At 33.3% G+C, this 15,107-nt stretch overlaps 2 protein-coding genes and 1 long non-coding RNA gene across 4 annotated transcripts; 1 reads left to right on the top strand and 2 right to left on the bottom strand.

Annotated features, from left to right (window-relative positions):
• Positions 1 to 455: 455 nt before the first annotated feature.
• LOC100789476 (uncharacterized) lies at positions 456 to 4,874 on the bottom strand. Of its 2 annotated transcripts, none has more exons than XM_006575021.4 (9): positions 4,788 to 4,874; positions 4,254 to 4,328; positions 3,641 to 3,803; positions 2,765 to 3,540; positions 2,392 to 2,565; positions 2,165 to 2,281; positions 1,731 to 1,910; positions 1,411 to 1,457; positions 456 to 1,005 (listed from the first exon to the last, which is right to left on the bottom strand). In XM_006575021.4, exons 2-9 carry the CDS (start codon positions 4,299 to 4,301, stop codon positions 699 to 701), a joined length of 1,812 nt encoding a protein of 603 aa, XP_006575084.1. In that variant the 5' UTR covers positions 4,302 to 4,328; positions 4,788 to 4,874; the 3' UTR covers positions 456 to 698. The 2 variants fall into 2 exon arrangements, with proteins under 2 accessions (XP_006575084.1, XP_040862935.1); XM_041007001.1 differs by having other exon boundaries at positions 4,639 to 4,859.
• A 681-nt stretch (positions 4,875 to 5,555) lies between these two features.
• LOC102663666 (uncharacterized) lies at positions 5,556 to 7,026 on the top strand. Its single transcript, XR_413131.3, has 2 exons — positions 5,556 to 5,956; positions 6,546 to 7,026. It is a non-coding gene; the product is annotated as an uncharacterized lncRNA (long non-coding RNA).
• Positions 7,027 to 13,419: 6,393 nt separating this feature from the next.
• Positions 13,420 to 14,860, bottom strand: LOC100799145 (adenylate isopentenyltransferase 3, chloroplastic). The gene has a single exon (XM_003518882.4). The coding sequence runs from the start codon at positions 14,708 to 14,710 to the stop codon at positions 13,727 to 13,729; it is 984 nt and encodes a 327-aa protein (XP_003518930.1). The 5' UTR covers positions 14,711 to 14,860; the 3' UTR covers positions 13,420 to 13,726.
• Positions 14,861 to 15,107: the final 247 nt, after the last annotated feature.

Raw genomic sequence — 15,107 nt, 5'->3', positions numbered from 1 at the left:
GGATCCAGATCCTCTGCAATGAATCTTAACAATTGATCATTGATGTATATTTTTACTTAAAACAAACATTGATAAATAAAATTTAAAAAAAGTGCATTCTCTGCAGTTACTTTCCACCCGCAGGAGTTTCGCACGATTCTCTCTACAGTGATATAAAACAACGGCACAAATTATTTTCATATAATTTATATTTTTAGCAATAGTTGGATGCAACTGCAAGATGGTTGATCCTGCATAATTCACTAGTCACATGTTTATTTGGTTTATCACGACGTTTTGTAGGTACACTTGGGTCACCAATTATTCCACATCGATCATTCACATCACCCAAGTTTTCTGAATAGATCTTACTGCTTAGTGCTTAGCAGCTTATAAACCCAGAATAGATCATTCACGTCGTTCGGTTGTACAGCCGTCTCAGTAATTAAATGAAGATAAAGATAAATCAATCACCATTACAGAAGAGAAAGAAGTAATCTAGTAATTCCCTGTGACGTTTTCTATACAAAATCTGGAAAACAATGAGAACCCAACCTCGAGAACGTATATAAAAATTGTATGCATGCTAGTATGCTACTGAAACATAAAGCAAAATCATCCAAGGATTCTAAGGTTTTATTTTGTTGTATAAACAATATAGCATTAACTCCTATGTTTTTCCACTCTCAGCAGAACAAATAGTCAGTAAACTCCGGAATTCAGTCCGACAAAATATACCACCCATCATCAAGAAGAGCATTGTGATCAGCTTTGGATTTTTCTTCCTCGTCGTGCCCACTCTTGGAAGAAAGGCTTTCAATTGAGGCTGTCCGGCTTGTCTTCCGTATTTCAGATGACTCACTATGCTCGGAACCTGCATCAGATGCCAATGTTTTGTGGGAAGATCCTGATGAAGCTAACTTGCAACTAGTCTGGCTTGAGGTGAAGGATTTACTCAGTGGAAGATTTGCATCAAATTTCTCTTTTAGAAGCTTAATATCCTGACATATAACAGAGATTTCTCCTCTGTAAAGTTAAATGAAAAGTAAATATTAGATTGGAAAGTACAAAAATATCACAACCACAAAAAGTCAAATTTCATAATATAGTCACAAAGATATGCATGCTGAGGGAAGAAAGGAAAGAATCCTTAAGTCCTAGTTAGGCTGGAACAACAAATTCAGAAAAATTAGGTAAAAAAATTGCCTTCCAGTACAACAGAATGATCATATAAAATGTAACTTCACGGCCATAATGAAGATTAATTTTTACATAAAAAAGGATGACAAACATTCCTATAATAATCTGAAGCCGACAGTAAGTTTCACAAAGAATTAACAATTAACAGCAAAGGCAATTGGATTAAAACAATATTAATACCAGAAACAGGCAGAAAAATGCAACTACATTTTAAACAGAAAAACAACTTACTGCAACATATCAACAACCCGCCCACGATCAATTAGGAACTCCTGTAACTGAAGATGGAAAGGAGGAAAAAATCATAAAATATTAAAAAATTAAAGAAAGAAAAATGGTCTCTAAATTGAGTTTGCCTCTAAAGTGAATTAGGGTGTACCATTCCTTAATTTAATTTAAAGTGAATTATGATCTTAAGTTCTTAACCCTCTACTAAAGATTTAAGGGTTGGATGGATATACAACTCTTCACTATAAAACAAGCTCACATTAAAGGAGTTTTGTCCAAAATATTACATGAAATGGTTTAGAAACCAGAGAAACACTAGTAACCTTTGAATTCTCCTCTGCCTCCTGCTGTAGTCTTTGTGATTCGTGTACTACCTTCTCCACCAGTCTCTCCTGTTCAACAAGAGCCTTCCGTGCAGATTCCTCCTTTTCCAGCTTTAGTTGCTCAGCTGCTTTCCTCAGTTCTTCTGCTGCAGCTAGTCGCACTTCAAGAATGTGGCGGATCTGGAATCAGGAGATGAACCACATAAGTTGCTAGTAATTTTATTTCTTTAACATCAAGTTAAGAAATTAAATTGCACAACGAAATAGGCTTTCAATTCATAACCAATATTTTTAAATTGCATGCTTTCTAACAGAGATGATTATGATTATTAACAATAGTCAGGAAGGAGTTCAAGGTATTCTGAAATGCAGGAATATGTGCAGCAATGGTATGTTGATTAAATTTCAAATGAACACACTAAATTGTAAATTACCTCATCGAGAATTGCAAGAGACCTGTCCCTTTCATCAGACAAGCCGAGCAAGCGTGATTGAAGTTCCTTCAGTTCAGTTGTGAGAATTGCTTTTTCCCCATAAACTTCTCCAGAATGCTGTAAGAAAATGTCAAGGATAAATATTTTTTGTTCATCACATAAAAAAATAATGATGCCAAAGATTTTTGTAACTTTTAGATCTATAAATTTTGTTAATATATACAAACCATGTCATTCGCTTCGTTAGCTTGCACCACCATAGTTTTGTACTCTTCTATCCTGGCCAGAATATTAGACCCTCCAGTAGCAGCTTCCATATTAGCCTGCTCTGCAGCTTTCTCCTGAAGTTCCACTTCTCTCATTAAGTTGATAAGAGATTCCATTGATGAAAACAACATTTTCTGCATCAGTGACAAATAGTCTTAAGATGGCAGAAGTATTAATGACATACACATAGATACTCTATCATCTAATCATCAATAAGATGCCAAGTTATCATTTAATATAGGAGCGATTTTAATGTCACCTTCACAATTTCTCCCACATATGATATATCATTATAAATAACATCCAAATATAAAAATCTAGGACTAATAATACCTTGTTAGTTTTTGCCTCATCAATGATTTCCTCAAGCAGATCAATCCTGCATACATGACTATATTGGCTACCTGCATTCTTTGCACCAATATCATCTTCGACATCACTAGTATTGTCACCAGTACTAGAAGAACCAGCAACCAATTCTGATTGAAGACTATCTTTATAATTTAATGCATCGCCTTGAACATGACAAACTTTTGGAGCCTCTGAAGTTTCCAACTCAATCAAGTATGTTTCACATTCTTCCAATCTGTGACTTGTAGTGGCATCATAATCATCAACTAAAGAACTTACAACTTCTAACCACCCCATTTCATTTGAATCGTTTCCAATTCTATTGCCATCACCATTATTGGAAGCAGCCTCCTTGCTAAGGTTATTATGCTTAGGTTCCATCTCTTGACAAATACCAGAAGATATCAAATTTTCACAATCAACATCAACAAATCGTCTCTCAAAATTTTCATTATCTTCCTGACTAAAGCCATTTGACATCTCCTGAGCAATCTCATTCAAGGTCTCTCCACTGAAGTTATCTTCAGCATTCTGGTAAATATCTAGCTCCTTAATATCATTCATTTCAAGAAATTTATCAGTACCATCATTTGACATTGTAGACTTGTCCAGAGCCTCATTCAGATCTGGTACAAAAGAATAATCAGCTGTTTTGATAACTTCTACAGATATAGAATGTGGAGCAGAGGAAGGCCCCACAGTTACGTCATCAACAAGCTGACGGTGCCTCAACCTATTGCCTTCCTCCTCACTTTCAACTACAGATTAAACATGTCATGAGAAATATATCAGTAAACAAGTTCAATGCAAACAAGGTACAGTTACATAGAAATGAATGTAAGTAATAAGCAACTGCACCTTCAACATTTAGTGAGGCTACATAGTTATTGTGCTGTGGAGGAATTGCAGCAGGTAATTTTTTGGACATGAATGGGATGACTTCTGCAATAACTATTCCAGCCGCTAGATCAGCATCCTTTGGGTGTTCAATAGCCACAGCTCTCAGTAGCCTGGGATCAACCTGTTTAGTGCAAAATGATAAAACACATGCATCATTTAGGATGAGGTATTCATATCAAGTCAGTCACATTCCTAGATTAGTACATCTTTTTAAATACTCTTAAGATTTCAGAAAGTTCGATGATTTAGATAATTGTTGGCATCTGGAAGCTCATTCATGACATATTTTTTTGCTGATCATGTTTTGTGACGCAACCAATTACCAGTCCCTCCCACCAAAAACAGGAAGTAATAGTTACAATAGAAACAATATTCGTTCATCCAAATTATACCTGTTCATGCACATAATGATCAGCTAGAGAGTCCAATTCAAAATCTTTAATTTTATTTGATTAATTTTATATTTGAATTCCCTATCAACTTCACAATTCATAACTATAATGCAAAAACACTAGATCAAAGAGCAACCAATAAGTATATTTCAAACAAAATAAGAAGTGAAGAGTTATACCTGCGGAAATATCTCCTGCAAGCTTCTATAGACAGAATTGAAACCCATGATCAAGATTGGCTGTCTGCAAAGCACCTGAAAAAAAAAAGAGATTTTTATTTTTATTTTCAAATCGATATTTTAATTGTATAAACAATAGAAACACGTAAAACGATTAAAACCGAAAAGCGATGAAAAATTAGGGTTCATGAAATCATGCATTGTGAATGGAATTCGCGTAAAAAACGACACTCAGGAACCCTAAGTTAGGTGATTGAATATGCAAAATGAAAAGTTCTTTCTTCACTCTCCCCCCCAAATAGTTTCTCGTTTATTTTGCTAAACCCGTTGTTGGTAAATAAAAAAATCGCTTGCTAATGTTAAAGTGAAAAACCCTGTGACTCACGTAAGAAAGGAAAAAAAAAACGAAACCCTCAGAATCGGATAGCTTAATTTCTAGTATATGGCTAAATATGATATGAGAAGCAAAGAAATTGGGAAGCGAAGATCGAGAGAGAAAGAGAAATAGAGAGGGTGGTAGAGAAGGAGAAGGACCTTGACCAGTGTAAGAGTGGAATTGAATTAAGGAGCACACGTAAAATGCGCAATTTCCTATTTCTCTGGAAATACGGAAAGTTACCAAGCTAAGGTATTGGATATTTAATCTGAATTTCATCAAAACGGAGGGTGTTTCAGTCCAAAATATTGTTGCATGGCCAAAAAATACGGGGTCAAATCAAAGCATGGTGCTTTTATTTTGATTATTTAAAATAAAGATAAGATATAGAGATCGTTTATCTTTTATTTAAAATATATTTTATTTTTTAGTTAAAGCCTATAATGATATTGAATTTATCTTTATAGTATTATAATAAATCTGATTTTTTCTTTGCATTGAATGAGTGTGTTTGCGAGAGTCATTTTTATTTCTAAGAAACCATTTTTATGAATTTTTTCTTAAATGAAAATGTTTGAAGGAATTATTATCACTTATGCATATTGTTCTAATATCAGCACATTTGTTTTTTTTTTTTCATTTTTTTTTCTTTTTAAATACAGTATTACATTTTAAGATTTGTTTGAGAATGGTAAAAAGTTGGGCGTTTGGTCTGGTCATAAATTTGAAATTATACCTGAAATAAATATAAAAATAAAATCTTAACGAATTAAAATATTTTTTTGATATATAACAAATCAAATTATTATTTCATTAAAATTGAACTATTTTAATCTAATGAGATCTAATAAGTTACCCAATTAATTTTGAACTAATATAAAACAGATCTATTAAACTGAACTAATTATGTGTTGAAAATTCAACATCAAAATCTCTTATCTCTTATCAAGTTTTTGAAAGAATGTTTCTATCATTCCCATTTTCTTCTGAAAATACGTGAATTAGTGACAGCCAAGCCCATTTCTCTCTCAGCTTCCCAGTGTCGTTTCTGGAGTTGGTCAATTGAGCGAAGGGCTGAAGAGGAGAGTGGGCGTTTGGGGATTAGGGTTAGGCCTAGTTTCAACGTGGAACTTCCACCGGGGTTTGTGTTGAAGAAGGAGATGAGGATGTGTCTGATTTGGACCAGGCTTCTAGAGAGAAGGAGAAGAGGTCCGTTGGAGTGTTCCATGAGCTGTTCTCACTTTCCTTGCACAAGAGGATAGGTTTTCGAATGCGTTTTCCACCACTTTTACTAGGAATTCGGGGATATTCTATTTGTCCTTGAAAGGTTGTATGATTGTTAGTCTTAAGATGCATGAATTGTTGCAGAAAAATTGCATGGTTGCCTCTTAGGACTCTGTTATTGAAAAATGCTCCAGTAACAAGTTTTTGGGTTAGTAATATGTCTAGGGATCATTTTTCCCCCATGTTTGCATTGTTGAGACCAATTTTAAATATGGAGGGTAGGGAGGGATTGTTGTTTATATAATGTTCCCTTTTACAGTTTTACTTGTGATGGTGGTTAACACAGTTAACATAATGTCAAAATGTCAGAATCAGAAATCAAAGTATTACATTGTATTCCTTGAAATATTTTTTGTTTCAACTTAAAAATATTCCTTGAAAATGTTGGTAGCTTAGTATTTTCAACATATTCCATCTTGTTAAACTGCACTTATATCGTAAATTTGCCATAGTACTTGAACTATTTGACAACCAACTTTATCAGTCTTTGAGATGCATGATAAAATATCTAAGTTGGACTTGCTAGAAGGAGGTTGTGAATGAACTTGTATTTACCTTTATCCAACTCATTGGGCTATGAAATTTACGAATTTAAGAATACAGTACACCAAATAATGCTTCTGGTCTCACAGATCAAGCCTGCAGTATATCGTTGGAGGTCACAAATTGTGGAAAACGCTGAAGTTCTGCTGGATGTTCCTCTGATAATTCAGAGGGTAGGAATACACATTGTATATCTGCTAAGGATGGAAGAAATGAATTGCATTATTGGAAGATGATCAAATTCTTCTACCAAATTACCTTGAGCTGCAATGACGTATTTGCATTTCATGTTTCAAGAAACAGCTGGAAACCGGCTAAGGAAAGTGTAAAGAATTTAAATTTGCCATGCTATCATGCATGTTACGTAATGGTAAAGTTATTGCCTCGTAGCTTGGAGGTTACAAGTTCAAATCCTAGAAATAGTTTGGGGATAAGGCTCTGGATTACCCTGCTATATGTTACTTCAAGAACGGCTGTTTCCTAACTGTCATCTAACTACTATTTGAAGGCTCTACAATAACACTTCTTTTGTTTGTGTGCTTGTGTGTATTAACAATTTTTCTTTCAAAAGGATATAGTTAGAAATCTTCTCGTCTTTCTTTTGGTTTATCTTTGTGAAAGTTATGGTTATCAGATTATGTTGAAGTACTTCGTACTTTAACAGACACTCTGGAAGTTGTTGGATGAAGATTTTGGATCATCAACAAGGAGTGTGCAGGTGAAAGCAGAAAATGGTCTTCTAGCTCTCAATCATTAACCCTGCGACTAGCATGAACCTAATAGGTTACAAGCAGCAGGCAAACAATTTTTTCGTGAAGGCTCTATGTATTTTCATCAGTTTGTTTCTCACATTAAATATCTTCAAATTTATAGGACCTGCTAGAAAAGTCCCTGTCACTCGTATCTTCTGCATGTTATTAATTTGCGCATTATCTAATGCACCTCTCACCTTTGTGAGATGAGTTGTTTATGATATTTTTATTGAAGTAAAAGTAAAATTTTCATCTCCCTTATTGAAAAAGTTTTTGTGGAAAATTTGTTGAAAAACATTCCCAAGAAACATTATTTTTCAGGAATTTTATTTTTTAAAACTGATGTGAAAATGGAAAATTAAGATTTTCAACGCAAGATTTTCAGAAAACTCAACTTCTCCCCTGCAAAATGCCTCATAGTTGTCACCTACAAAGTCATCACACTAAATGGATGACAAATAATGAAATAGCAAAGCAAGCAGGTCCTCCACGTATTCTCTCATTTTATATTATCATAATTCATCTAAATAACAACATACTTGGAACAAGCTTATGAATCTGCAAGTATTTAAGCGGTTCTACTTCTAAGGGGCCATATATGAAAATTAACACGCTTCTGGGGTTCCTATGCATTAACTGAACTGAAGAGAAAAAGAAGAGATACAAAATGAAGAGAGTCAAGATTTTCAATTTAAAAACTATGGCTCTGACATTTGTGGCATTTGTGCCAAAGATGGAGAGCCAGATCATGCCACCAGTTATTCCTTTTCCACCACCATCTCTTCACCCACTTTGTTTATCCCAACTAGCACTAGTAAGCTATGCTTGTGCAATGTTGCCTCCAACCACAACACCACCACCTTCACCACTCACATCTCCACCCTCTCCTTCATCCCCAAGTGATGATGAGGGACACAGGAATGACCAAAATCATGGTCACCACCAAACTTCTCAAGAAGAAAACTGTTGCCGGTGGGCTAAGGAAATGGACAACCAATGTGTATGTGAATTCCTACTTCTATTGCCTCCCTTCCTTACTAGACCTTTGCATCAGTACTCAATCAGCATTGGAGAATCGTGTAATGCCACTTACTCGTGTGGTGGGCCTATATGATAGACAAACTTGCGTTTTGATATCAAGAAATTTTAGTTGTGGAGAAGAATAGAATCTTGTGTTCGGTTTTATGGGTTGAACTTATGGTTATCGTTCCTGATTCGTTATGTCATCGGGTGTTAGAAACAAAGTGTGCTGTAGCACTCTAAAAAGAGTCGAAAAAGAAAAGGGCAATTGTAGGCCTATAGCACGGTTCGTATAATTATAATTACCTGAATTTATATTTAATGTGAATAAATAAGTACTACCGCATCATTTTTAGTTTTTTCTAATAAAGTTAAAATCACCAAGATATATAGCTATTGGACAAAAGATAAAATTAGTTTCTTAATTAACAAAAACCCATTTCTGTGGCTTGATTACTGATTATCTCTTTACCACAACTTATTGATCGGTACTATTATCATCTTATGAAAAAGTTCCCTTTCTACATGTAAATCCATCAGAGAAGACAAAGTCAAACGCATGCAATTGGTAGAAGAAAGGAACTGTTCTTTCACTCATACCGGTTGGTGTATTTACCAACATTGTTTCGTGTAAACAAATAAGTAAAAAGACGTTTACATTTCCAAACAATAATAATGCGAATGATATAATAACCCTTCCTAATAGTGGAAAGGAGAGAACAAAATAAAGTATCCACAACCCTTTTGAAATCCAGGGATCCATCTCTACTTTCCTAAGCGAGTATAAATTTAGATTGTGCTTTAAACTAAAGTTTGAGGCTATTGGATAAATCCTTATATAGAAAGCATTGTAGCGGCGAAGAGTGACTGAGACAATGCCAAGTGCTTTCAAAATATATTATAGGACATCGTGATTACTCTATTATGATGATAGTGCTCATAGCTAGGCAGTTACGTCCTAAATTCGGTGTTCACTTTGATCCATTACGAGTGGACACTTTCCTCTTTTGTAGTCCTCTATGATTAATAACAAAAAAAAAAAAGTATGAGTACCACCACACCATGGTCGAATGAAAGCCAACTAGGTGCAAACTTGAAGTGTAAAATATAGTTTATTATAAGCAAGTAAGATACATGAATGTAGTAATAATTACTCCCTTTCTATTTATAATTATAAGATCTTAGTTTAAAATGATTCTTATTCCTTTTTATAATATTTAATTTATAATGTTTTTTATATTAATTATTTTTAAATTAGAAATACTCTTAAAGAAGAGAAAAAATATATTGATATACAAATAGAAGAGAGGAGAATATTAATAATAAGAATAATTTTAAAAAAAGTTATAAATTTGAGATGAATTTATCATTATTAACTAAATTAATTATGTTTTTTAATCTTAATAAAGTAGGTAATTGGATCTTATATATAAGAATGAAGGGAGTATTAAGTAAGAGAATTCAAGGGTCTGACTGTTTCTAATATTTCTCTTCTCGTATATCTCAAACTATCAATGATAATTGTAACAAGTTATTTGATAAAAAGTAAAATAAAAAACGTAAAAATGAGAAGAAAAAGTGAATATATTTTCATTTTATATAATATATTGAACGTTGTTTGCCGAGTGATAATTTATTAACACGCCAAATAACACAATCTTTAGTTTCTTTTTTAGCCTATAAGGTTTTTTTTTTTTTTTGAATTCAGGATATCTCTTGACTCTAAATCAGTGACTAATATCTTTTGAAGTATTGAAATTTGTTAAAGAGGTGTATCTCTCTTAACAAATGTTCTTTTTTTTTTATTAGGTCAGCTTAACAATGTTCTTTTACACACATAAGTTTGAGAATTGAACTCGCACATTGATGGAGCAAAATATTGACAAGAGGCATATCAAGTGATTTGAAGTTAAAGATACCTATCGTTAAATATATATTAATATTTTGGGACAGTATTCATTTGCAAAACTAATATATGGCTTTGGAATGGTAGTGGGACTACTGCTTAGACCAAAAGCTGAGTTAAAGACGCATATATGAGAATCCAACCCAACGGGGAAAGAAAAAGCAATATCTTAAAGGCATTGTTTGAAAAGATGAACTGTCTGGACCATTTGATCGCTTGGAAAAAGAAAATCATATCATGGTCCTTTTGTTCCATTAAAGCTAACAAAAATCACATCTCATATCAATTAATAACAAAAATCAGACACATATTAATTAGGTTGGATTAGTTCATGGTGTTGTCTTAAAAAATCGAAATAATAGTTTGATAATCTGAAACTTTGAACCAAAAACTTGCGTTAAATTGAAAAATAAATATTTAGATTGCACATGGTGTTATTTGAAGGAAGGAGGACACATGTGCTGTGCGATAAGACGTACGGAAAGAGAAGAGCGGCGATTCGTGAAATCCAAGATGCCAGGCAATTGTACGGACTGGATATGATTGGAGAAGAAGCACTTTGAGTGGAATCTATAACTATTCAAGGGTGTGCACCATTCTTCGTTTTTTTAACAGTGCATTGTCTCCACATGCAAAGATGCAATTGCATTAGAAATCTCGAATAATTCCTATGTATGCGTCTTGCTTACCAAAGCCAGGGACGCTCGAATCATTATTGTTTTCTAACCATTTTTCTTAAAGGTGAGGAAAAATAATAACAATCCGATCTTAAGATTTAAGAATGTGTTCGTTTGATTACAGATGTATTTTCGGGAATTTAAATTTAAAAATATAACACTTTTTATTTTGTTACAAATTTTGATTTTTGGGAAAGTGATAATACCATGTTTTACTTTATTTTTATTCTCACGACGAGAATAAGAAAGTGATATTTTATTGAGAATGTATTTTTTAACACACTTATAACTTTCATTTCTACTTATTTATTATTCAAAAAATATATTAAAAACTAATTAACCAAATATGTTTTTAAATTTACTCAGAAATAATATTCATAAGAGCTGTGTTATTTAGCACGAAAATAAAAAAGAATTTCGTGAAAATCACCATTCATGTGTTTTTTCACGAAAATTGATTTCATAAATTTTAGCATTTTCCTATTCCTAATTATAGTATTTTTGATGATATCATTCTTGAAAATGTAAAATTGTATCTTGAACTACTCTAGTTCTAAACAAAAAATATTTATTTTTTAAAATTTTAAAATATGACTTTTATTTTTTGTTTACATAATCCCCATTTTTAGTTTTAAATTTATTTTTTCAATAAATATGATTACTTATTTGTTAGGTCAAAGGACATTTAATAACTCTCATTTAGTTTTGCTAAAACATATAAAGGAAAAAAGTTAGTTAGAAAGATTAAGTGTGTTTATTTAGTGACAAGGCAACTAATGTTTTTAGAAGGATCTAATGCTTCTTCTAACAACTTTGAGGAAGATCTTTTTGCCCTAATTTCACCAAGTCGATGTTACCTAAGTCTTGTGCACCATCGTTTGTGTCTTGTCGCTTAACTTTGGTAGGGATAGATGCTCGAAGGGTGGCACTAGTGATGATAGATCTAGACGACTTTGAGTTTGAGGAAGAAGAAGACGATTCATCTATGGAGGAAGACCCCAAGATGTATGAGGATTATCCCCGTAGAGAATCCATCCATGGAGGAGAATCCCAAGATGTATAATAAAAATTAATGCTTTTTTTAAGGAAAAAATTAATGTCTTAAAGAATACATGTTAATTTTTATGCTCATCAACATTATACCATCACACCAACTAAGGTATGACATCAATTTATTGTCCTTATTATTTTAAATGGATGCACTAAAAAAAATTCTAAATAAAGGAATGGTAATAGACATCCTAAGACAAATCATGGACACTAATATATATATATATATAGAGAGAGAAAACATCTAACGGCAAATAACAAATAATTACTACCTCTTTTTTATGTATTTTTAGATATTTTAACTTTTCATTTTCTCTTCAAAATAATTGATACTTTAGAATTTTAAAGTCTAATTAATATCATTATTACTATTAGTACAAGTATGAAACATCGATGTATTTAATATATCATTTTTTAGTTTATGTGTAATAACCTTAAATATTAAAAAATATGGGAAAGAGGTAATTAATACTTATACTGATAAGGTAAGCTATTTTGATAAATAAGGTTTATTCGAGCTAATAAAAGTTATTTATGTTATTTTTATAAGATTTTTTATAACTTATTTTAATAGTTAGGGGGAAAATTATTAACTTAAATTTTGATAAAAACTTATAAATAAGTGCTTAATTAAAGTATTTATCCAAATGTACCTTTAGTTAATTAAGAACTTATGGTATATAAAGCTTATTTACAAGCTTGACTCTTGAGTTTTTAGTATATACTATTAAGTTTTTTTTTTGGGAGGTAAATTTTTTCAAGTCATGTAAGACTATTGGCAACAAAATTCTTGCTTAAGTATTTAATATACATATTTAAAGTTTAAATATAAAACCAATAAATAAGTTAAAGTAATCCCGTATTAATTAACCCACACACTATCTATGATCCCCTAAGTTTATTAAAATTGATATAAAAAAAACTTATGAAACATTCAAATTTCATTTTCTAAGACTTCAAATAAGCTTTTTTAAATACTCCGTACTTTTTAAGTTTTACACACACAAAAAAATTAAAATAAACCTTTTAAGAGAGCATCAATAATCGTTAACTAGGAGATGAATAAAGATATTGAAAATATGAGAAAGGGATCAATATAATTTCACACCATATGACAATCAGATGCTTAAGCGAGGACCTCCTGATCATGATAATATTTTTCATACTCATGAATTTCAAATTTGAACCAAAAACCCATTCTCACTTCCCTTGCCTCTGTCCCTACCATTAACTACCTCCATAGATACACGGGTCTTGTTTTAAGGAGTATGATAGGTTTGAAAAACACCATAGACAAAAGTTGTTAATCAATTGTTATTAGTTTTTCAGTTATATATATATAATAATAATTTTTTTATATAACACTTTTTACGATACTATTTTTTCTATTACTTGATTTATGTCACTCTTTCTTTTCCTCTATCTTATGATTGCGAAAAACAAAATATGACATATATAATCCAAAAAATATAATTCTAAGCATTGTTGTTGTAAAGGTTTTTTATTCCTCCCGATTTTTAATCTCATCTAAATCGTTAAAATATTCAATGTCAACAAAGCTTAACAAAAACTCATTATAACATGTCAAAATGACAGTTACACATACACTCCCATAAAAATTGAAGGAGACCAGATGCTTGACTTGTAGTATACTAGTATCGAATTAGTAGCAGACAACTTTCATAAAACTTTTCATCCGCAGTGATTACAAGTCCCTCCCCACAAACTAAAAAATAATAGTCTTGGCTGAACAAAACGACACCTTAAAAACTAGCAAGTTACCACATCAAACACATAAATTAAGTGGTGTAAATTGTTTTAATTTAACCAAAAAGATTGCGAGTGCGTAAGCATGTTAAACAGTACTAGCAAGTTGCGGCAGCGAGAACACTCTCTGAAGCAGCTGGTTGCACTCTAAGTCCAGAACCAGAAACAACGTTGGCATTATTTTTGGAGTTGTTATTATAGAGAAAGCGAGCAACGATCAAAGCACTAGGCTTTGCCACCAGCCTCTTCCAAGCATCGTTGGCTTCTTCCCCACGCATTCGGAAGACGGGCGTAGCATCCAATCGATGAATATGCCATCTCTTAACGTTCCTGAGCCTACGAATCTTCCCCAACTGCTTCATCGCTAGCTTGCACGTGTTCAGTTTGATTTCCTTAACCGCTTGTTCCAACAACCTCTGTTTTGTCTCCTCGTCAGCAACCTCTTCCCTCCCAAAATACTCGTGGAACTCGGGCACCCCAATTGCCCTTTTCACCCCTCGCGAGTAATCCCCGTTGGGACTATAAAACGGTCTCAGCTCATCGACCATTCCTTTATAAAACATGTGGTCGACACGGTCTGCCACGTAGGACTTAAGCACGGACATTTCCACGTCAACCCAGAGGCAGAGAATATCGTAGCGCGATCGGAACTTGTAATCGTCGTCGTCCATGAGGGCCTCCAGATACGAGTTTGAGCCTCCAACGACGATTGGAAGCTTCTGGCACCTCGTGATTGAGTCAATGGCCTCTGATGACGTGTCACAGAAATCGTTGACGCTGAAATCCATGTTGGGCTTTATTGTTCCTAGTAAGTGGTGCGGAACCCCGCGTTGCTCTTCCTTGGAGATTTTGTTTGTGACTATGTCTAGACCTTCGAAGACTTGGATTTTGTCGGCGTTTATGATTTCTGATGGAAAACATGTTGCTAGGTCAATTGAAAGCCTTGACTTCCCTGCTCCGGTGGCTCCCATTACAACCACTACTTTCTCTTTCTCAATTTGCCTCACGATCAGTTTTTTCCCACTGCAAGGAACATTTATTATGGGTTGTGTTACTCTGCACATAAACAGTGAGATGGTCATAATGACCTAAAAAACACCAAGACTGAGAAAAATTAGAATCTAGTGGTGGGGTGGGGGAATTTTATTTTTTTTCTTTTGACACCAAAAGTGGAGCTGGCTAATTAAGGTCAATTGAGGAAGGGCTTGTCGAATTAAGCTAGCTAGCTCACACTAGAAGTGAAGTAGTAAATTGAGAAACAGAGGGGTGTGCGTGGAGTATTTATAGCGTAGACAAAGTGCGAAGAGGTCAAAACTGTCACTCTCTGCAGCTCTGTTCATGAATTTAATTATTGATTGTCAACTTGTTGTCGTCAAATATTCTGCCAATATTTATATAAACTTTATGCCATATAGAAAAATGTTAATGGTCCACTGAAATGCTCAACGAAGCTCTTCAAAGTCATCTTGTTTCTGAAAC

This window comes from Glycine max, chromosome 2 (genome assembly GCF_000004515.6).
Source record: "Glycine max cultivar Williams 82 chromosome 2, Glycine_max_v4.0, whole genome shotgun sequence".
NCBI lineage: Eukaryota > Viridiplantae > Streptophyta > Magnoliopsida > Fabales > Fabaceae > Glycine > Glycine max.
This window is presented reverse-complemented; position numbering and strand designations above follow the sequence as displayed.